Raw genomic sequence first — 22,181 nt, forward strand, 5'->3', positions numbered from 1 at the left:
TTGATGCAGGCATGTGAAAACTGTCAAATCAGGCCCTGAACCTCCCTATTCGCAGCCTGCACAAGCACACGCACACACACGCAACCAATTTCTATTGATTTCAGTGGCCAAATGTCTTTTAACATTATGCTGCAAATTCCAGGACCGATATTAATAATCAACCATTTACAAGATAACGAAACTATACAATATCCAGCAGTGCAGTAGGTAGTTTATTAGTGCATCAATGAGAGATTGTGTACTTTCAGTATTTCGCCACAAGCAGTCAGTGTGGGACTGGACAAGAGACTGAAGTCGGCCTCAGACTGCAGCGTCAAATAGACACAGGCTGGTTGATGCGAAGACGTTTCACAATATATAATATATACACAAACACCGAGGTCACGTTCACTGAACTCCTCATGCATGTTATTATTATGTTCTCACTCTGCATTGCTGCATTTTCCCCCTTCTCATTATTATTATTATCAACACACACACACACAGCTGAGTTGTTTGGCTGGAATACTATTCGGAGGTGAGACGTGTCCAGCAAGTGGCAGAAGCTGAAATTCGCAGGATGATGAATCCCAGGAATGATGACGAAGTGAGTGTAGGTGGTGAGAAAGTGCAGTCGGCGAGCCAAGAGCACAGTTTAGTGCCTGCAAATAGACAATTTGGTGACCATTTCCCCCCCCCTGACTAATAAAAACTCATGAGTTCGGGGATGTTACTTCAGAACAGCCCATCCCAGGTGAATTAAGGTTCTTTTATTGAGATTTTTAAATGTGATTTTAGTGTTTGGTCATCTTCCACATTCATACTCTTCAAAATGTCAACTGACTATCAGGGAAGCAACACCTCATTTGATCTTTCCAGGTGTCGTCCTGCACGTCCATGAAATCACACGCTCATTGAGATTATAGTAGAAAATCTATAAAAGCAGAAACCACTTTGAAAGTCTTCCAAAAATGAACCTTTAAAAAAAGAAAAAAAAAGAAAACGAAAACCTCAACTGAGTTCGGTTGGCATTTTCACACATTATTCATAGAGATCACCTCACAAGGAACAACAAAGTGAAAATATTCAAGGAAAGATGTTAACAAGTTAATGTGTGAGAGTTAAAAACATATAGAAAGCAGAGAAAGTCAGAATAATAAAAAGGCAATGAACGATAAAAAGAAGAAACAACATTTTATACATGAAAATCATTTGAAATGGGATTTATCTGTGTTGAAAGCAGAAGGAACGAAGGCTGCGGAGTAAAGATTACTTCTTGTCGGCAGCACATGACACAGTCTGAGTCCATGAGGTCAAACATGACCTGTTCGGTGGACGATTCTGGGTTTTTTTTTTAATTTTAGATTCCACTTGTTTGACCCGAGATTCTCTGCTGCCTTCCGGGAAACTTTAACAAACCTATGACAATGTTGTTTATGGAGCTTTTGTCACCAGAAAGTGGAAGGCTTCCAATAACATACCGATGACGGTTACATAACAAACAACTTCCAGAGACATAAAAGGACCAGAGCTTCCCCTCCTGGACAACTGGATCTGGATCTGTGTCGACGTTTAAACCTGTCGCCGTGAGTCAAACGGCGTCAGGATCCTTGTAGGAGTTTACAACTTCAGCTATTTGATTAAGAGTGGAATTGGACAGGTTGTTGGCTGCGTGGACGACGGATGATCCCGAGAAGCGGCGTCTCTGACTCGCTCCCACCGCCGTAACCTTCGGGGGAGGATCAGCCGCCGAAGCTGAATCGCTCACGATCTCTGCGTATTATGTCTGATCTGACCCTCGGCTGCTGCGTCTGCTGACCTATGAAACAGGATTGGGTTTTGTTTTTGGGGGGCCTGGAGCAAATTCAAGTCGAGATAGGGTCTGCTGTGGTGAGCAATGGGACGGATTATCAGTGACCCGCTTCTCCTTTTGAGCCGCCCAGCGTACACGAAGGGCTGAATGTTGATTAATACAAACAAGGAACAAAAACATGCATATCTGGACGCCTAATTTGCAAATGATCGAATCTCTTCATATCTGACTTAACAACATTGTTCTCAGGTTAATATTTCTCAATTATAATGATTTTAGCACGAATTTAATCTTCTACTTCAAACAGCAGTGGTGACTATTAAAATGACCAACGCAAAATATCTTGTTCTCCTTATAATTTGACAAAATGTGATTATAAAGGGAACAACGTTCACACACTCACCGAGCAGCGATAAGGGCTGCTATGAAAAGTGTTGAAGAACAGTTCAGCGTAAAGACAAGGTGTGGAATCAGAAGATGAACCACTTTAATCAACCGAGCTACAAAATAAAGAAGAAGAACGAAATCAATAATTTTCACAATTGCAATATAAAGTTTCTTATTACAGCATCGATTCCTAAAAACTGGATATTTTTTGTAATCAATTTATCTTCATTGTTGAAAGCGTACAGATTGATTTTTATTTTTTCAGGACTTCACGTCCTGCTTTAACTTCTCTGGAGGAAACAAAATGGCCGACAATGAGTCTCACCACTGCGGCAGATGAGAAGATCCTTTTTTTTAAAAATTCTTCTTTGGGCAACTTGCAATGAAGAGAAGCAGCTGCTTAAAAAAAACAAAAAGGCCTGTATGTATTTAAAATCCACAGTACATCAAAATCACATGACCGCTTTCCTGTTGGTGGAAAAATGCAGCACATGAACCAATCAATAAATTGCCCAAGTTAAAAAAAAAAACTTGTGTGATTGTTGCATCACAATGAAGTTATTAGATCTTTGATTAGTATCAGTGTCTCATGTTATACGGGAACTATTTTTCTTAAAAAAGTGGCACAGTTGCATGTAATTGGATTGGATTATGTGTAATATAGGCGTTATTGACACACATTTGACTACATTTGTGATCAACCATCGTCAGAGCTGTCACACGCAGAAGAAGTCGTGAGTTTCGTGTCGATAGAAAACGTCTCAGGATTGATCCTGGAAGAGGCTTTCACTTTCACATCGACAGCGTACATCACTGGCTTACGGAGAGAGCCTGTGATCGCAGGTTCAAATCCCACGGCTGACAGGCCGCGACAAATAAAACGTTCCTTCTGTGCTCCCCAACATGTTACTGTGGGCTATTTGATGCTGAATGCTGGAGTCGTTGATGTTTTCTTTCTCCCTTTTCCCGATATCAGATTTGTTTTTTGCTCTAATTTTCTGACATTCTAAGTTAAAGCCTTGGCACGAATAGACAGCTCTAATAACAGCCGAGGAACAAAACTGTCCTAATAAGCCGTAAATGTGTCGTTGCTCTCTGAAAGCCGAGACGCTCATTCTTGCAGTTGAGTCTCTTCATACTCGAGTATTTTGTTCTCTGTATCAGCCAAAGTGTCAAGGGTTCGGTGTATTCTCACGACACGAGCCTTCCTCTGGAAAAAAAAACGGTGTGGTGTCTTATATAAAAAAGTGACTGACGTACCGACGCTGTTTACTACAAAACATCAGTACGTGGAGTCATTCTCTATTTATGGTAACAAACACTGGAATCCGTGTATTTTTTAATATGAATAAACTGCCAGTATAGGCATAGTAAAAACAACAAATAAGACAGTTTTCCCCCTGAATTGCTTCCATTTAAAGCCTCAAAATAGAATTAAGCTTAAAGGTGTCATGGCTTTAAAATGTCTGTGTAGTTTAGCTATATTCACAAGGTGCTGTCGTTTTAACGGAATGTAAAAACCTGAATTGACATCAGCAGGTTTTTCTTGACTGCTTTTAGTTCGAAGCTGCTTTGAGTGATTTAAGTCATTTCATCAGTTTTTACCTCCTCAATTTCTTAGACTTCTTCAACTGTTTTAATCATTGTCGCCATTTCAGCCGTGTTATTTTCTCATTTCTCTCCATACATCAAACCTAAAGGCATAAAAATATAGTTGGCAATAAAAGAAAGTTAGTCGCTTTCCAGTCTCCTTGTTGAAGTCCTTTTTATTTTAATGATTTAATCTTATTTATTAAAAGATACCTTTACATTTTCAAGATTTATTCAGCTTCAGTGAAAGACGGTTGTTTTTTGACAGAGTTGTGATCCAAGTGTTGTGCAGAAAATTGTAAATAAATTCAAAATGTTCATTCACATTATTTTGTGCAGATGGACAGAAGAGCCACGTGCAGCCTCCACGCCATTGTATAACTCTGCCATCATCTCGCTTTTAACGTGTGAATATCTATTCTGCGGAGGTAAAACTGCCACCTTGGGTTCAATAACGTCAATCCAGCATTCTAGTCAGTACTTAGTCCAGTACTTAAAGGCGTACAGCGTGTACTACGACCAATTGCTGCATAGTGCAAAGCTGTCGACTCCAATTTGTGCTTTAAAAAGGATTTTTTTAAAAAAAGCATCTCACAGCACTCAGAAACACTTTCAAATCTCTCTTGTCCTCCTTCCAGCAGCGATGCTGACCTTAGAACATTTTTGAACGACCGGTTTTCTCGTAGGCTGTGTGGCGATTGGTGAATCTAAAATGCACCTCGCCTTGCACCCACTGTGGCAGAGAGTGCACGGAGTAAACCGGGTGAATCGCCGGAGTGGCTTTGGAGTGCGTCTGACCTGATGCGGCACGAGACCCAGGGAGGTGGGGGGTTCGTTCATCCTGTCGTCACTGCTGCTGGCCACTGCGTAGCCTCTGGGGGGGGGGAAAGGAAGACATTTGCAACGTCGACAGTTTTATATTTACATCTTTGTGCATGAATAACAAGAACATGTGCATATTGAAAGGCCCCGAAAAATTATTTTCAATGAAAACAAACAAACAAAATCATACATTTTGTGCAGATTTGAGTCGAGCCAAACAACGCAGTTCACTTTGTTGAAGTTAAAGTTGCAGAATTAGAGAAGCTCTGCAAAGCAAGGCCACCTTTCTATTGGTGCTTTTTGCTCTCTCCTTTTTATAGATCGAACAATATTGTTTAATATCTGAAAAGCCGAAGCTGCACAAACGACTGGGACTGTTTCCACTGAGTTTTGCGAGAACCTTCATGTAAATATATGTCAAATATACATGCCCATCTTCTGTTTGCATGCGAATGGTGTATGTTGTGTGTCTGACTTAAATGAGATGCTTCATCTTGAAAGGCAATTCATGAATATATTCTAATTCATCTCAGTTATAGGACCAAATCCCAGCTTACTGACCTTCTTAACATAGTTAAATATCTCATATATGTTTCACAAATACTTACATATTTTAAATTCCATTTAGTTTTTTCTTTTTTTTTAATCTGCCAATTACTACGCATGTATTGATTTTTTGGATACTGGTTTGTTTGTTTGCAAATATTTTTCCTTTAATGTCCGTCAAATAATTTGTGTTGCATTTTATTGTTTGATATTTTCTATATGAACATATACCGTTGCAGTTTGCGTCTTCAATGAATGAAAATGAAGACTAAACCATCTACTACAGCTATTTGTGATGGGCAAACCTGGAATAAAAAAGCTTGTATTTCAAAGAACTGCAGTTCTAATTATGCATCATTAAAGTAATGGCTGCAGTTATAATATTTTGAATGGATTTAAAAAGAAAGAAAGAAAAAAAGCTTCTCCTTAATGTAATAACATTAGATTATTTGTAATGTGACTAATAAAATGATCTCAAATATTCTATTAAAGTATTGGCAATGTATTACATTATTGGCTTCATTACGTTTAAATTGCCAAAAGGACTACATTTCATTTTTTTGTATTTCTTTGTAAAGTACTGTGTTTAAATGGTGCTTTTCAAATAAACTTGCCTTGCCTTGCCACTACGCCACTGTGCCGCCTGGTCCACTCTACATGAACAAGCTCACAGTGACTCCAGGCAGGTTCTGAAGATTTTAAACTCCGTCCACAGCGATAAATGAAAAATGCATTACAGGCTGAGCAGAAGGCTGTTTTTGCAGAGTTATAAAAGTGTCTCACAATCCTGCAACACTAAATCCCTAAGGTGACACTTCTCTGCAACCCACGGTCGCTCCAGAGGACGATTCCACACAAAAGCTTGTTCAAGGGATAGAAATGGAGGATGGGGTTATAAAGAAACGACAAAAACCGAAGTTATGGAGCGACGGACAAGGACAGAGTGACGGCGAATCCTCAGTGGAGGAAAGTGACGGGAGTCGTAACGAAGAAAAAAACCTGAAACACTCGGCTTTCGCCTGCTTCTTTTGGAGGAAAAAAGCCGCTCTGTAGCAGCTCATATCTTCTAAAAGCATTTTGGTGAGAAAGTGGCTGTCTTATCAGGGGCAGAAAGCCCTGCGGTGTGATTGCAACACAAAAAAAAACCACAAAAAAAATTGCTTTTTCACATAAATCACCAAGAATCATGGAAACTACGGCAGCAGTTTTTCAGACAACACTTCCATGCAAACACATATTGCACTAAAACTGATTTGCATAAATTAATAAGTAATTAAATGAGCCATTTGCACTTTCACTGTCGCAGCCACGATGACATACCCTTACCGTACATCCTTTGTGTCTAACATCCACAAGAATAGAGGAATTAGCGCTTTCTACCAGGAGAGACATTTATTCATTAATGTCTTCAAAAGCCTTGACTGATTTTTTTCCAGTGTGCGATTCCTCCAAATAATCACATTTTTCGCCGCGTCTGAAGATTGTGCAAAGTGTCGCAAACAGTTAAGGATGTTTAGGTCTTCAAAAAATGTTTTTTTTTTTTTTTTTAACTTTTCATCATAGGAGGAAATATAATGTGTCATCCTCACAGTGAGCCAAGCTACTTCGCTAACACATCAAATGAATGTATTGTAATTCACAAGTAAAGTGAACTCTCATTCACGAAGAATGAAACTCATGTCATTAACTATAAAATCGCATAAGTGGTTCATAAATGGACTTTTCTTATACAATGCATTTTCAGGGCCTCTGCTGTCACAAAGCACATCGTACCATGAGTCACCTTCACACACAGAGCCTGAAATCAATGTACCTGAAGCAATGTTCATTATCTTTACATTGCAAAGCAACATTTCTTTTTAAAGGTGCACTTTACGGAACTGTCTCTGTTGGTTTGAGGTGTAATTTCAAACCAGCAGCGACAAGAATGTGACTTAAAAGCTGCTGCAGCACAAGCCCATTACTGCCAGCTATTGTGTGTTGCTCCGCTCCTCCCCGGGAAAAAAAACATACGGCTCAAATTACCACGACTTTATACCTAGCAAGTCCACCACTTTGTGATTATTGTGTGGGGTGAAGGTGAATTGCGAAGTCTTCAGGGTACATGCCGTAAAACTATAGCTTGACACGTAGTAAGTTGCCATGGTGTCGTGTTTTTTTGCGTGCATATTGTGAATAATGTTACCGTTTCTAGTTAATGTGTTTGCAGACTCTCTTTTCTTGCTTTTAAAAAATGACCACGAGTTCATCTTTTCTCATTACTACTGACCTGAGGACAGATTAATTCAGTCCCCAGAAGTGGATTTACAAAGACCTTCATATCGAGTTTAACTCATCTCTACGCAATAAAAAAAAAAAAAAAAAATCCTGTTTTTAATTACCATAAAATATCAACACTCTTCTTCTTCTTCTTCTTTTTTTTTTTTTAGAGAGAGGCGCACTAAAGATTTCACAAATCAAGGTTTTTAGGGTACAGGCATTATTGGAAAAAGTTCCCAGAAAAAAAAATGTGTAAAAATAAGAATAATAGAAAAAAAATACAAAAAAATAATATGTAGAGAAAAATGAAAGAAATTGCCTATAAGTTATGACTCAATATATTCCAGTAAAGGATTCCAGGTTATTTCCCATTTGTTCATATTTTTAGGGTTTATAAATCTTATCTCAACACTCTTCTTCTAATCGAGCCGCGACCTCCACTTTTGCCGGACGCTCACCCTTCACTGTGCTGCAGGATGGACACCATCATCTCCACCGCCAGGGCGCCGGCGATCATGGCGAGGCCCGGCCTGCTGACGGTGCACTGCTGGTCCAGGGTCCGGTCTCTGGTCGACTGTGGACGGAACACGCAGCCAGTCACAGGAAGTACGAAGACTCACCCTGTGACGCCCCTTCAGAAAATACAGTCCACTCGAGAGCGCTTCCCTTTTAAGAATCTATTTGTAGATTAGATTGTCTTTTTTTTCCTACTCTGTGCAAAGTGAAAACGCTGATGTGACGACCTGAACTTCTCCATGAGGGCTTCGTGAAGTCTGATCGAACAAACATCCCAAATTCGTCTGGAGAGGTAAAAGAGCGCCACGATACCCTTTACGTTTAAACTTTGTTGTTGTTGTTGTTGTGGTGCTGCAGTCACAATAGTTCTGAAGTTAAGCTACTATTCTGAAGTGAAATGTTCTGAAATTGGATTATTATGGTGACTGTCACACTAAAAGTACCAAGTTGGATTGCTATTATGGTGACTGTCAAAGTAAAAGCACCAAGTTGGATTGCTATTACGGTTACTGTCAAAATAAAAGCACCAAATTGGATTGTTATTACGGTGACTGTCAAAATAAAAACACCAAGTTGGATTGTTATTACGGTGACTGTCAAAATTAAAGCACCAAGTTGGATTGTTATTACGGTGACTGTCACAATAAAAGCACCAATTTGGATTGTTATTACGGTGACTGTCAAAATAAAAACACCAAGTTGGATTGTTATTACGGCGACTGTCACAATAAAAGCACCAATTTGGATTGTTGTTACGGTGACTGTCACAATAAAAGTACCAAGTTGAGCATTCTAGACTCGTGTCATGTTGCTAATGCTAAAGCTATCAGGACATTAGAATAAAGTAATGTATATGTGATGTAAATGTCAACATTTTCACTAAACCAAGCAATCGCGCCAGAAAACGACTACAATCTCAACACAAAGCCGATTTTAATGAAACCTTCTGGTGCAAAACGTTTCCTTCAGCTGATGCATCACACGTTGTTTGTTTGTTTGATTTGCTCAAAGTATTTCTTTTGTGCCGCAAAAAGTATTACAAAAATGGAGGTGGAAGGTTTCCCCTTTTTCTTCTCTTCTAAATAATAATGATGATGATTATGATTATTATGATTATTATTATTAAACTGCAAAGCACCTCAAACTACAGCTTTATTTAACTTGTCGATGTGAAATGATGCTGTATTGCGCTGCCCTACCTCCGAATAAAGCAATATTTTGAGGAAAAAAATGTATTTAAAATTGAATTTCTTTTTTTAAACTGTTGTTTTAAAAAAAAAAAATGTCTTCTCATGTGCTTGGTGGTTTGGCGAGCAAGATTGGAAACCTCTTGTGGGACAGTTTCGGCAACCGTGATCTCGAGCACAGCGCTTCCTCACAAAGGTGTCCGGATATTACTGTGAACCGAAGAAGAGCTTTTCCTCTATCGAGGTGGAAGTCACACATCTCCACAAGCTCAATCTCAGCATGAGTCAGTTAATGTTGGTGGCGGCGAGAAAGTATGTGTCTGATCGCTGGTTGTCGGCAGAAAAAAAAAAAAAAAGAAAAGACGGGAGATTTTTAAAAAAAACAACAAAGAACCCCCCACATGTACTCTTGTTACATTACCGTCTATTAATTTGTTGAGGAAACTGGTGTCTACATGCAGAGGTTAGTGAGGGGCCAGCGCGTCCAATCTAAATGTTAATGCTGCTATGCTTTGGCATTTAGAGAATAAAATCTATAAATTTAGTGCAAGAGATTTCCCACAACTGGCTGCGGCTCATTACGCACATGAAAAGGTCAGCGAGGACGGGAAAAAAAAAGAACGGGAGGCTGCCGGGGGGGGGGGGGGGGGGGGGGGGTGCACGCAGACTGTGGGAGGAGGGAAGATGTGATTTCCACAAGTGCAAATCAAGAGAGGTTATGTCAGACTCAAGCTTCGTTATCATTAGCGGGACAATTTACAGCATGCGAAAAATCATTGAAATAAACTTCACAGTGAATGTAAATGGAATTCCAATCATGCAGCTACAATTTAAACCTGCACCGACATGAGGGAGCAGAGAAAGTGACCCCTGTGATGCCAAGAACTGTGAGAAGGAGCAATAAGTGGTTAACGCCGTCACTGCACAGCAAACACACCCCGGTTGGACTCAATTCAAACAATTCTACATTATTGATTATGTTTCAATACAATAGGTTTTACACGCTCTCCGTGATCAAAAAGACAGAATGTGAAACATAAAAGAAAAGCAATTCATCAATTTCGCAAGAACTTATGTAATGAGGGTCAATGACATAATAACTGCGAGTAATGTAGCAATTCTGTGGCAAGGAATTAAAGTAGCGAATTACTTCTTGCAACTAGAAATGAGAGAGTACGTATATATCTAGAGTATATATATATATATATAGAGGATATATACTCTATATATATATAGAGTATATATCCTCACTTTATGAATACGACAACAATCCCATCCATTATAAATGTTGTAAAGTGAACAGCACAAAACCTGAAGAAAATATTTTATTTCTAGAAAATGCTGCTGTAGTTTTGTATTTATTCAATATTGGTTGCATTTTAAAATAATTTGAAATGCTTACTCTTAATGACTTATTACATTATTGGTAATATGTTTTTAACTGCAATTTAAACATGTAATATAAAGACCTTGGCTGTATGAAAGGCGCTAACAAATTACATGTATTATTATTATTATTGGCAAAATCTGATGTTATGGTTCAAATTACTTTATACATATATTATAGTATTGGCTTTATTATATTTATAAACGGCTAAAATGACTAAGTTATTGGCGTGTTATCAGCCATTATTATGTTTTTGGTTGTTCCAATTCATGACACCAGTAACAACAGGAAGAGGAAGAGGAAGAGGAAGAGGAAGAGGAAGAGGAAGAGGAAGAGGAAGAGGAAGAGGAAGAGGGAAAGGGAAAGGGAAAGGGAACGGGGACGGGGACGGGGACGGGGACGGGGACGGGGACGGGGACGGGGACGGGGACGGGGACGGGGACGGGGACGGGGACGGGGACGGGGACGGGGACGGGGACGGGGACGGGGACGGGGACGGGGACGGGGACGGGGACGGGGACGGGGACGGGGACGGGGACGGGGACGGGGACGGGGACGGGAAAAGGAAAAGGAAAAGGAAAAGGAAAAGGAAAAGGAAAAGGAAAAGGAAAAGGAAAAGGAAAAGGAAAAGGAAAAGGAAAAGGAAAAGGAAAAGGAAAAGGAAAAGGAAAAGGAAAAGGAAAAGGAATAGGAATAGGAATAGGAATAGGAATAGGAATAGGAATAGGAATAGGAATAGGAAAAGGAAAAGGAAAAGGAAAAGGAAAAGGAAAAGGAAAAGGAAAAGGAAAAGGAAAAGGAAAAGGAAAAGGAAAAAGGAAAAGGAAAAGGAAAAGGAAAAGGAAAAGGAAAAGGAATAGGAATAGGAATAGGAATAGGAATAGGAATAGGAATAGGAAAAGGAAAAGGAAAAGGAAAAGGAAAAGGAAAAGGAAAAGGAATAGGAATAGGAATAGGAATAGGAATAGGAAAAGGAAAAGGAAAAGGAAAAGGAAAAGGAAAAGGAAAAGGAAAAGGAATAGGAATAGGAATAGGAATAGGAATAGGAATAGGAATAGGAATAGGAATAGGAATAGGAATAGGAAAAGGAAAAGGAAAAGGAAAAGGAAAAAGGAAAAGGAAAAGGAAAAGGAAAAGGAAAAGGAATAGGAATAGGAATAGGAATAGGAATAGGAAAAGGAAAAGGAAAAGGAAAAGGAAAAGGAAAGGAAAAGGAAAAGGAAAAGGAATAGGAATAGGAATAGGAATAGGAATAGGAATAGGAATAGGAAAAGGAAAAGGAAAAGGAAAAGGAAAAGGAATAGGAATAGGAATAGGAATAGGAATAGGAATAGGAATAGGAAAAGGAAAAGGAAAAGGAATAGGAATAGGAAAAGGAAAAGGAATAGGAATAGGAATAGGAAAAGGAAAAGGAAAAGGAAAGGGAAAAGGAATAGGAATAGGAATAGGAAAAGGAAAAGGAAAAGGAATAGGAATAGGAAAAGGAATAGGAATAGGAATCGGAATAAGAAAGTGTTGTTTTCCTCACGTCTCCCGGCGCCACCACATCGTTGCAGAAGTAGCAGCCCAGCTTGTGTCCGGGGATGTTGGAGAACAGAGACGACACCGGGACACAGGGCGCAGAGCCGGCCGGCGTGGAGGACGAGGAGGAGGCGGAGGAGGAGCAGGAGGAGTCTGCCGCCGCCGCCGTGGGGACGCCGCTTTGGCTGACGGCGGGTTTCTTTAGTCCGTGACGCATCACCACAAACGTGTCAAAGCCCAGAGCGGCGTTCACTACCAGCTGATGAGGGAGAGACGGGACATTGTAAATCATGTTGTGGACTTCTTCCAGTTCTCCTGACGACACACAGCAGATTTCAACTCAACCAAAAAAAAAAAAAGAGCACAGGCAACATTATAACGCCATTTCAACTGGCAGTGACAGAAAATCTTTCGAAATGCTGAATGCTTGGAGGGGCAAACTATCCAAATAGATTCCAATTAGCAGTGAAGTCTCAAACTGCCCCAGAGCACAAATACTCCAATAACGTCTGAGCTCAGCCGGCCATGAAAGAAATCCAATGAGATGGCAAAAAAACAAAAAAAAAACACGTTCCTGACACGGCGTTCAATAGTGTTGGATAGCAAACTCTCAACATGAATAAATAAAACCCCCACAAGTGGAGAGCAGATCATTTAACCAGCGTTATAAAAAAAAAACTACCTGAGTTTTATGGAAAAGAAGTTAAAGTGAAGTGAACAAAACCACAATAATGTTAAGAATTTACTGATAAGTAGTATTAGTGTAGTGGAGCTCAGCAGCTCCATATAATATTAACTATCCTGTAAAATGGAAATATTTTGCCTTTTAAAGTTTGCGAAGGGATCAAAAAGAAATAAATGTAAAAAGAAGTAAATGGGTTTTTTTTAGTTGGACACATTTTTATTGGTGAATTTGTTATAAAAATTGGCAAATATAAGCAAAATCATCGATAACAGCTGCAGACTATATATAAAGACCAAGTTGCAATTGTGACCACGATATTATGCGACACGGCAAAATCAAAAAAAAAAACAAAAACAAAAAAAACCACCAATAAATTGAGGAATTGATGAGCTGAAGTAAACAATAATCAGACACGCTTTAACGTTCAGTGGCAATACGAGCTTGGTGAGGTGAAATGGAAGTAGTTTTCTTGAGTGACATTCATCCAGACAGGACTTTTCGTCTGTGCAAAAATCAGTCTTGTCATCAATTGACTCTCTTTCTGTAAATTGTGCATCTTTTCTGCACGGTTGGTTCTGATTCTCCCTCTGAAGTCGAAGAGGAGTGGGCTGTTGGAGAAGTGACCCTGTTGACTCCAGGCCTCCTATAAGAACCGTACTACTAGAAACGAATATAAAGTACTATAGAGGAGAGGAATTAGAGTGTGCAACATGCTTTTTTTTTTTTTTTTTTTTTACAATTTCAAAAGACAGTGTGGATTAATAAATTCTAAAGTGTAATTATAAATGTCTTTCTTAAATGGGAGCTAAACTGTTAAAAAGAGACTCCAAGTCAGGGAATTCAACACGACGACCTTTTTAATCCACGTCTGGACTTTTCGACTTTAAACTTGATTGGACTTTAAACTTCCACTCCTCATTGACGAGATTGTTCTGTTAATTATCAAAATTAAGTTGTTGTTTGCTTTTGTTGTTGTTTTTTTGTCTTTTTTCCTTCCTGTTTTTGTTTGTTTTTATTTTGTTTTTGTTTGTTTGTTTTGTTTTATGTCCTTTTGTTTTTGCTTTTGTTATAATTGTTGTGATTAGTTGGGGTTTTGCTCTGTTGTTGCTCAGGCTGGTTTCATCTCATGGCAGTTGGAAAATATTTAGATCACTGTGATTACTGTATTATTAAAAAGGAGAAAAAAAATGTATGTAGCACTAACAAGGGTATTGTATGCATCTCCCAACCAAGTCTTTCTCTATCTTTCCTTTCCTCTCCTCCATCCTTTCACCCCAACCGGTCCTCAGAATTCCTCCACCTCTGACTCTGGTTTCTACAAAGTTTCTCCTGTTGGGAGTTTTTCTTTCCACAGTCGCAAACAAACCTGCTGCTCATGTGGATGTTGGGCTTTTCTATTTTCTCTATAAAAGCACATTGGAATGACTGTAATGTATTTAAAAATGTCTTTTTTTAATTAAAAAAAAATAAAATTTATTGGAAATCTCTAAACACAAACCTTATTTTATTTGTATTTTTTTTGGAAAACCTAACCAGGACTTTTCAAAAAAAAAAAAATCCTTTTTCACAGGAACTCACAGATTGTTTGAATAAGACTCATTAAAACAAATAGAAATGAGAAAAAGGATGTGCCTCTGCCGTAAGTTTCCCTCGTACCTTCCTCTTGCTGGCAGCGATGACCGTCGGCAGCCAGCGGCTTTCCCTGGTGTCCATTAGCAAAAACACCACGTCGTGCTCAGAGATGAGCTTCTCCAGCTGCTCCACGTCCCTCTGGGCCTGCGAGAGAGTCGCCTGGGAGAAATTCACCGGATGGCCGGGCATGGGAATGCTCATATTGTAACCCTCCGCATTCTGGAAGACAAAGAAAAGGAGGTGGAAGATGTGAGATTGAGATTTTATCTGGGAGGCAAACATACAAACGTGAGCCTGAAGGAAGCTTAGTGGCTTTAATAAGTGGGGTTTTTCTTACCAGCTTGAATATATTAGAATAAATAATTCTTCTTCTTCAACTTTGTATTTTTTCCAAATGAGTGATATAGATAGATAGATAGATAGATAATTACTTTATTCATCCCCGAAGGGAAATTGTCTTGTTGCAGCAATCTGGTACATATGAATATTATAAAATACAATAGAATAGAAATAAAAGTAAAATATAAAAATATCTGGGTATAAGACATAAAGTAAAACACAGAACGGAACATGGGCACTTAGAAATAAGCAGGAGATCAAAGCAAGATAAATAAATAGTAAGGTGCAGTGGCAGAGCCATTAGAAGTAGACATTATATAATAATAATAACAATAATACACATAATAACAGTGTGTAATAGTGTATAATACTCATGTATAGTACTACTAATAATGGTAGCAATAATATAACAATAACAATATGGTAGCAATAAAATAACAATAACAACAATATATATATATATATATATATATATATATATATCAGTAATAATAATAATAATACCAATAGTAATAATATACTTATAATAATAATACCAATGTAATAGTGTACTTGCACATGTATAAATATATGTATATGTACATGCAATATGCCATATGAAATATATGATATAATATAAGTATCAATGTAATTTAGTCCAGGTGATGATTGAGGCTCTGACGGAGGGAGAAGAGTTAAAAAGTCTTATTGCCGCGGGGAGGAAGGACTTCCTGTAACGTTCCTCAGAGCAGCAGGTTCAATCAGTCTGTTGCTGAAGCTGCTCTTCAGCTATGCACAACCATAGACACTCAGACTCCGAAATTTCTTTATGACAATATAATTTACTGCTTAATTACGCATTCACATTACACTAGAGGGGCGAACAGTCGACAGATCCCGTTACCCCTACCTCAGTCTAACTCCACGAGGAGGACTGTATTCTATAATAGAGCTCGTGTGCTTTGGAACAATCTTCCAGGTGTGGATTCGTGATATTAAGGGAAAAAAAACTGGTTTTAGAAAGAGAGTAAGAAAGTATTTTGTTCTCAACACCATAATACAATCTTGATTATTTTATTGAGCGAGGTTTTTGTCATGTGATACAAGAAGGGTATGTTGCTCTTCTCTATTTTAATTTGTGCTTTTAGTGTTGTTGTTGTTATTTTCTTTCTCTTTTTAATTGAGACCGTTGGTAATTGGAGTTTTGATGATTGTTTTGTCCTGTCTGGACGCCAGGGAGACGTTTTTGGCGTCAGCTAATGGGGATCCTTTTAAATAAACAAATAAACAGCAACAACCGTCCTGCTTTTTTTTTTTCCCCAGTGGAAATACGGAGAGAAGGAAGACCAGACATCCCTGAAGAAATAAGAGTGATATAACCTCTCCAGCAGGTCCTGGAGGTCTCCTCACAGTTGGATGAGCCTGGTAAGCCTCCAGCGACTGAGGGTCACCTTCATCAGACCGCCAAACCATTTCAAACAAGCGCCTCTCGACGGCGAGGCTTGACATCGAGTTTCTCAACGATGCTTGACAACACAGATAAAACTGAACATAAAACAGAAATATCACATAACTACACTTCTATTCTTCACATATCTTCTTCTTTCTCGCTTTCCAAATTGCCAAGAGGTTTATTTTAGATCATAAACATTATATATATATATTTAAAAAACAGTCCTATAGAGGGTTCACTCACTTTACCACCTACACTAATACCACTAAGCAGTAGAAAAACTCAAGCAATGCCCAAAACAGCCCAAAATCAAGACGTCCAATACCGTAGAAGTGATTAACCAACATTGCCAGGTAAATAAATGATAGCTGGAGAATCGAGGTTGCCTCACAGGCCGGATGCCTCACTGTAATACCCGCGTCTCTTCCGAGGCTGGATATGCAACGACGAGGCTAAATGGAAATGTCAACGGCGATTTCATCATCAAGAGTCGGACAGAAAAGGACAAAAATGATGGGAGAGATTTTACCGAATACAAATGTCACTCTTACTGAATCAGTGGCTCCTCTGCCTTCGTCCTCAACGATTCAAGAGTGGGAGCCGATAACCAAGTCCCGCATTTTAGATTCCACTTTGTGTGGCCACGCCAGTCCGAGGGCAGACCGTGGCAACGTCATATAACTGAAGTGGATCTTCCAGATCGTGTAAAAAGTATTTTACTGGAGATTAGTGGGAAGATAAACATCATTTTTCATCTAAATGTAACCGCAAGGAGGCTCCACTCTCATCTATGAACATCAAATGACTGTATTTGCATATGGATAACATATAAAATGGTTTATTAGCTATTATGGCTTCAGTAGATTACCACTGAGTACTGACTTTTGTACGTATGATTTGAAAATAAATCACCAGTTTAGAGAGCGCCTCCATTAGAAAAAAAGATCGATTCCCCAAAAATATTTTTGGACTTCAATATGAGTGCATAATGCATATTGTGAAACATAAAAATATGGTTCACAAGTTCTTATTGTGTCTATTTGTAAAGCTATCTGGGATTTTTTATCTTTTAAAGCTTTATCAAGAAACCTTGCCAACTCGAGAGGAGGAAGTAATCAGTAAATATTGGATATCGTCGTCGTTTCAGGCAGATACAAACTCGGGGGGGAAAGTGTTTTGTTTTGTCAAGATTGGAAGAACTGGTTAAAAAAAAAATTGATCTTGACAAGGACATCCAATATTCCAAAGAAACTCAAAGTGCCGAACTGCTAAAAAGAGATGAGAAAAATAGAGTGGATGCAAGTGTGGGAGGTTTTTGTTTTGGGGTTTTTTTCCCCCCACATTAACCACATCCACATCAAATTTCTATCCTATCACACAAAGCCTGTCAGACACCACACAAACAAAAAGTTCTATGCAGATGATGTGTGGAGAAAACAAGCTGTCAAAACCAGAGCGGTGAAGAGAAGAATAAAGTCCCTCGGTCAGCACATTTCCACCTGCAGCATGTCTACGCTCGCCGACGCCTCGACCCTCCTATCCGGTGTTATTGTGTCATTGGACTCTTGTGCAGACAGTTATAAACCAGGGTTGTCAAACACCGTTTTAACTCAGGGGCCACGTACAGCCTGGTTTCATCACGAGGGATAAAATAGTGCCATAACAACCTTCACGTTTAAACTCCAACGCTTTTCTTTGAGGTGGTGCAGAGCATGCGTGATGAAAAATATCTATATTTCTGCAAAACCAAAACAATTACACCAGAGGTTTTAAACCGTCTGGTGTAAAATCCAATAAAAAGTCTCAAATACCTCTCCTTTTTCTTGATACCAACCTGTATTAGATTGAGTGACCCTTTTACTTCTAAAAAAAAAAAAAAAAGTTTCATTTGAACTACATTTCTTAATCCACAATCTTGGTTATTGCATTATTTGGACATGTTTTTTTTTGTTTTAATAATTTTAGCCCTTTATTTTAATTAGAGAGTAATTAAGAGAACCCAGCAGTAAGGAGGGAGGATCAGACACACATGGCCACAGCTGAAAGAAGGAGCATGTATGGATATTGCACATTAAGGGACAAATAGAGCATGAAGACACGACACATTCGCCCATCAACTGCAGGAGCTCGCTCTCCTTTGTCCTCATAGAAAAGAGGGACAAAAGGATAATGAGTGAAAGACCTCAACGTCGAGGTGATGACATCACAGCGCTTCGTGTGTGTGTATAAGAGTGCATTTCAAATTAATCACAGCCGGTACTATTATCTTTGAAATTACTACCCACGGTATCCCTCCTGAAGAGTTTCCGGTCACGATTTGGGAGCATTTGCTTGAAAGTGTTGAGGCGAATCACAACAGTCCTTATGAAATCTGTGCATCACTTTATTTATTAAAAGAGGCTGGGCGTGCATTGAAAAAAAAAAAAAAAAAATCTTTATCTGTCAAAAAGAAGCATGTGGGTGGCTTGACAGCGTTTGTACCACTTTCATTTTGCATGCCTTCTATGAGAAGACGCCCACATCCTGCAGGATCAGATGAGAGGTGAGACGCGAAAATGAAACCTAAAGACGTTGACATTTCTGTGTGACGTTACACCCGGCAGCCCGCAGTGGCTAATTGTAAACAAGTTGCCGAAAAAACACACACAACATCACGTGGTAAATAATTATCTTCAGATGTCATATTTGATTCATTTTGTGACATTTGTAAGGTGGAGAAAAAGCTCCACGTATCCCTCATTTGAGGTCTTTTAAACTGACATTTTGGGTTTGTCGCTCCAGAAAAGCACTGTTGATTGTCACATTCTAGCGCAAGTGCTGAAAAAAATTTATCAAAAATGAAAGTTAAAAAGGCTTTTTTTTTTCCTGGTTGAACTGATCTTTTGGATTCTCACCACATTTCAACGCTTTTGTGTGAGACTTTTACGTGACATCTGGACCGTGGTGTAATAAACGCACGAAGAATGACTGAATATTCTGATGATTTCAGTTGTAAATCCAGGATTTAGTCAAACATATGCATTGTTATTGTTAGATTAGGCACAACTTATAAGAGGGATGTCTTATTTTGGTTTAACCTGAGCAGTTGGGGAATTAAGGACCTTGCTCAGGATTCAAACCAGCACACTTCTGGTTACAATCGTTTGTACCCAACTGGAAAACCAGCGATGTACTTTTATTGAAACATATAGAAGCGCCTATTGGTACTGGCACTCGGCAAATCATCGCAATTCAAACCTGATTCTCCTGCGTTGAATGTCAACAATTCGGTCTTTTTAAGTGAACAACAGATTAACAACGGCAGACCCCAGAGTGTCATGATTCACATATTCTCCCGGGAATTAGTGGTTTTCTAGTTGAGTCTCTGGAATAGCAACCCAACTTGGTTGTCTGTCCATACCAATGTCTGCGTACTCGCAATTGTTAAAGTTTAGAGCTTGCTGCTCTCTCCTGCATGTTTGTGGTTCCGTTACGAAAAAGAAACAACAGCACCCACTAGTGGCCGAACATGTTACCTACATCGTTTTCAGCGTTTCTGCCATTGCTACGTAAATAGACATTGTTTTCAAAAGCGTCACCGTGTAAACGCAACGCTATTCTTACTGAAAAATGCAAAAATTAAGTGTTTTCATTTAAAACGCTGTGGAAATGGGGCCTTAACCTGAAACACCTATGGAATATAATAATATCAACAGTTATGATTTCAACTGTCCTCCAGACCTGTGTGAATTACTTTCTTCCATCTTATTAAAAGTTATTGATATTCTCATTAACAGTTTGTACACCTTCTAAAGCTTCTTCATTAAGAATGGCTGAATTACGTTGAAATTGTAATTTATGTTATAAATGGTCTCTTTGCGTCACAACAGGTGGGCTGCATTCATTCTTCCCCTCCCACAGGTAGGACACCTGTGATGCCATTATTGAGGCAATAGAGGACAGAGGTAAACAAAGGAAAGCAGGATGTAAGTTGTTGAGATTCAACTCGCCCCTGACCATGAATGTGATTATCCGTCCTCTCTGTGATGGATGTTAAAGTACAGATGAAACAGGGGGGGGGGGAGAAGAGAGACAGAGAGAGAGAGACAGAGAGAGAGAGACAGAGAGACAGAGAGACAGAGACAGAGAGACAGAGAGAGAGAGAGAGAGAGAGAGAGAGAGAGAGAGAGAGAGAGAGAGAGAGAGAGAAATCACCTTATTACCCCACACGGAAAGAACCTATACGAGGATATATGCGTATATATGAAACCTACAAGCAGTTTATATGCACATATATGCGTATATATGCCACATATAGGCAAAATTGAGGTGCATATATGTGAATATACAGGCCATATATGTCTCCTGTACTACTTCTTTATTTCCACATATATATAGCCCATATCTCACTTTGGCAACTGTCATACATTATCAAGGCAAGAACTAAGAACTAACTAAAAAACAATTATACAAGAAGAACATATAGGTGCATATATGCACACATATACACAAGCATGCATGTACCTATATAGGTGCCTGTATGCATGTATATGTGTACTTATGTACATATAATATAGGAAAACGGCCAATTTTATATATGTCACATATATTAAAAACCTATATCAAAATCTATATTAAAACATATATGTTTATATGGGTTCTTTCCATGTGGGACAACATGGAGGCAACACCCTAACAGTCCCCGTGATAAATATGGATAAGATCTGAGCATTTCTGAGTGCCTTTATTAACTGGCTTCCTTTCTTTCACAGCGAAACAGGGCGCCGCTGCGAGTACGAGGGGAACGTCTCCTTCAGCGAGCCCACTCATTAATTAGCAACGTAATGAAACCGCCAGCATTAATATGCAGATAAAACAACTCTTAATTGCCGTGGCGGTTCAACCGTCACATCTCAGACGTCACCAATAAAAGGGGAACAGAGTTACATATCCAGTACGCCTCCTGGTCCACCGCAGGAGCGCTTTCAGCAGTGGGAAGTCAAAGCAGAGCCTAACGACGGCGCGTCAGGCCGCCTCTTTGGAGGAAGTTGTCGAAACTCACCACGCCGGGAAAGATCTTAGCGAGTCGCTCCACCGCCGCCATGGCTTTGGACTTCCCTCCTCCGAGGCAATCCTCAAACTCATAGAGCGGCTGTCGCACTGGGTTGGAGTAGGAGATCTTTGCATTGTCGACAAAGGAGATGTGTCTCACCCCCCAGCCCTGCAAAACAAAGGAGACCCTTCATGGCGCTTCCAACTCAAATATATTTTGGGATCCTTGATTTACTATTTAGCAAAAAAAACCAAACAAACAAAGAAACAAAACTCAGTGGGCCTTGCTCGCAGCTCCAGTGACACTAGGTGAGGGAAGTGGAGTTCTCCGTGTGCATCTTTTTAAATCACTGCTTAGTGCGAGTTAACTTTAACACTGGAGTAATGGCCGCATCAGTGTGCGGGGGGAAACAACCTTGTTATTCCCATCCCAGTTGAAATGTTGCTCATTAACTATCACTCAGTTAAGACAAAGTGAAGCCGAACCCATCAAGAGCAAAGAGTTCAGACTGGTGATGAGAAAACAACAGTTGGTGAATTCAGGAGAAGAAACCAAGGAAACAAAACTACATTCAAAGTGTTTCCATCAGGACCTTCAGGTGGAAATGCCCTCTACAACTTTACGCAGACTGTTGTTATACAAACCAGAGTCAGAACTAAACATATAGAAGCTGCTTTTACCTTCTGGCACCAGATATTTAGAAGAAGTGCTCAGAAAGATGCAGATCAGCTAAAATTCAAACTAGCTGAATACTTTTCAGTAAAGAAATCACATTTTTATTATGAGTTTGATGCTGTGCATGTTTGAAGATGCACCTTGCTGCTGAAATGTCCAATAATAATAATAATAAAGTATCCCTGTGTGGTGTTGATGTTAATATGGGCTTCTCGCTTGTGCAGCTATTATTATCAAAACTTTCCCCAAAAATATGGTCAATATGGTGCATTCAAACTTCCAATTGGCATCTTTAAGCAACAAAACTTGGATCTTTAAAACTTTAGATTACCAACAAATCAAATTTGTCAGTTTTCTTCCTCTAAACCAGCTGCAGATT

At 39.3% G+C, this 22,181-nt stretch overlaps 1 protein-coding gene across 1 annotated transcript in view; it reads right to left on the minus strand.

The window, feature by feature from the left end:
- atg7 (ATG7 autophagy related 7 homolog) overlaps window positions 1–22,181 on the minus strand; it is a gene marked incomplete at its 3' end in the record, with an annotated part of 47,344 nt that overhangs the window by 12,839 nt on the left and 12,324 nt on the right. Inside the window, exons 9-13 of the mRNA XM_080495335.1 lie at window positions 21,137–21,295; window positions 14,349–14,543; window positions 12,015–12,266; window positions 7,855–7,970; window positions 4,568–4,643 (exon numbers count right to left, since the gene is read on the minus strand). Of these exons, the coding sequence (XP_080351461.1) occupies window positions 4,568–4,643; window positions 7,855–7,970; window positions 12,015–12,266; window positions 14,349–14,543; window positions 21,137–21,295 (798 nt within the window). The remainder of the gene's footprint in view (window positions 1–4,567; window positions 4,644–7,854; window positions 7,971–12,014; window positions 12,267–14,348; window positions 14,544–21,136; window positions 21,296–22,181) is intronic.

This window comes from Blennius ocellaris, assembly GCF_963422515.1.
Source record: "Blennius ocellaris genome assembly, chromosome: 4".
Taxonomy (NCBI): Eukaryota; Metazoa; Chordata; class Actinopteri; order Blenniiformes; family Blenniidae; genus Blennius; species Blennius ocellaris.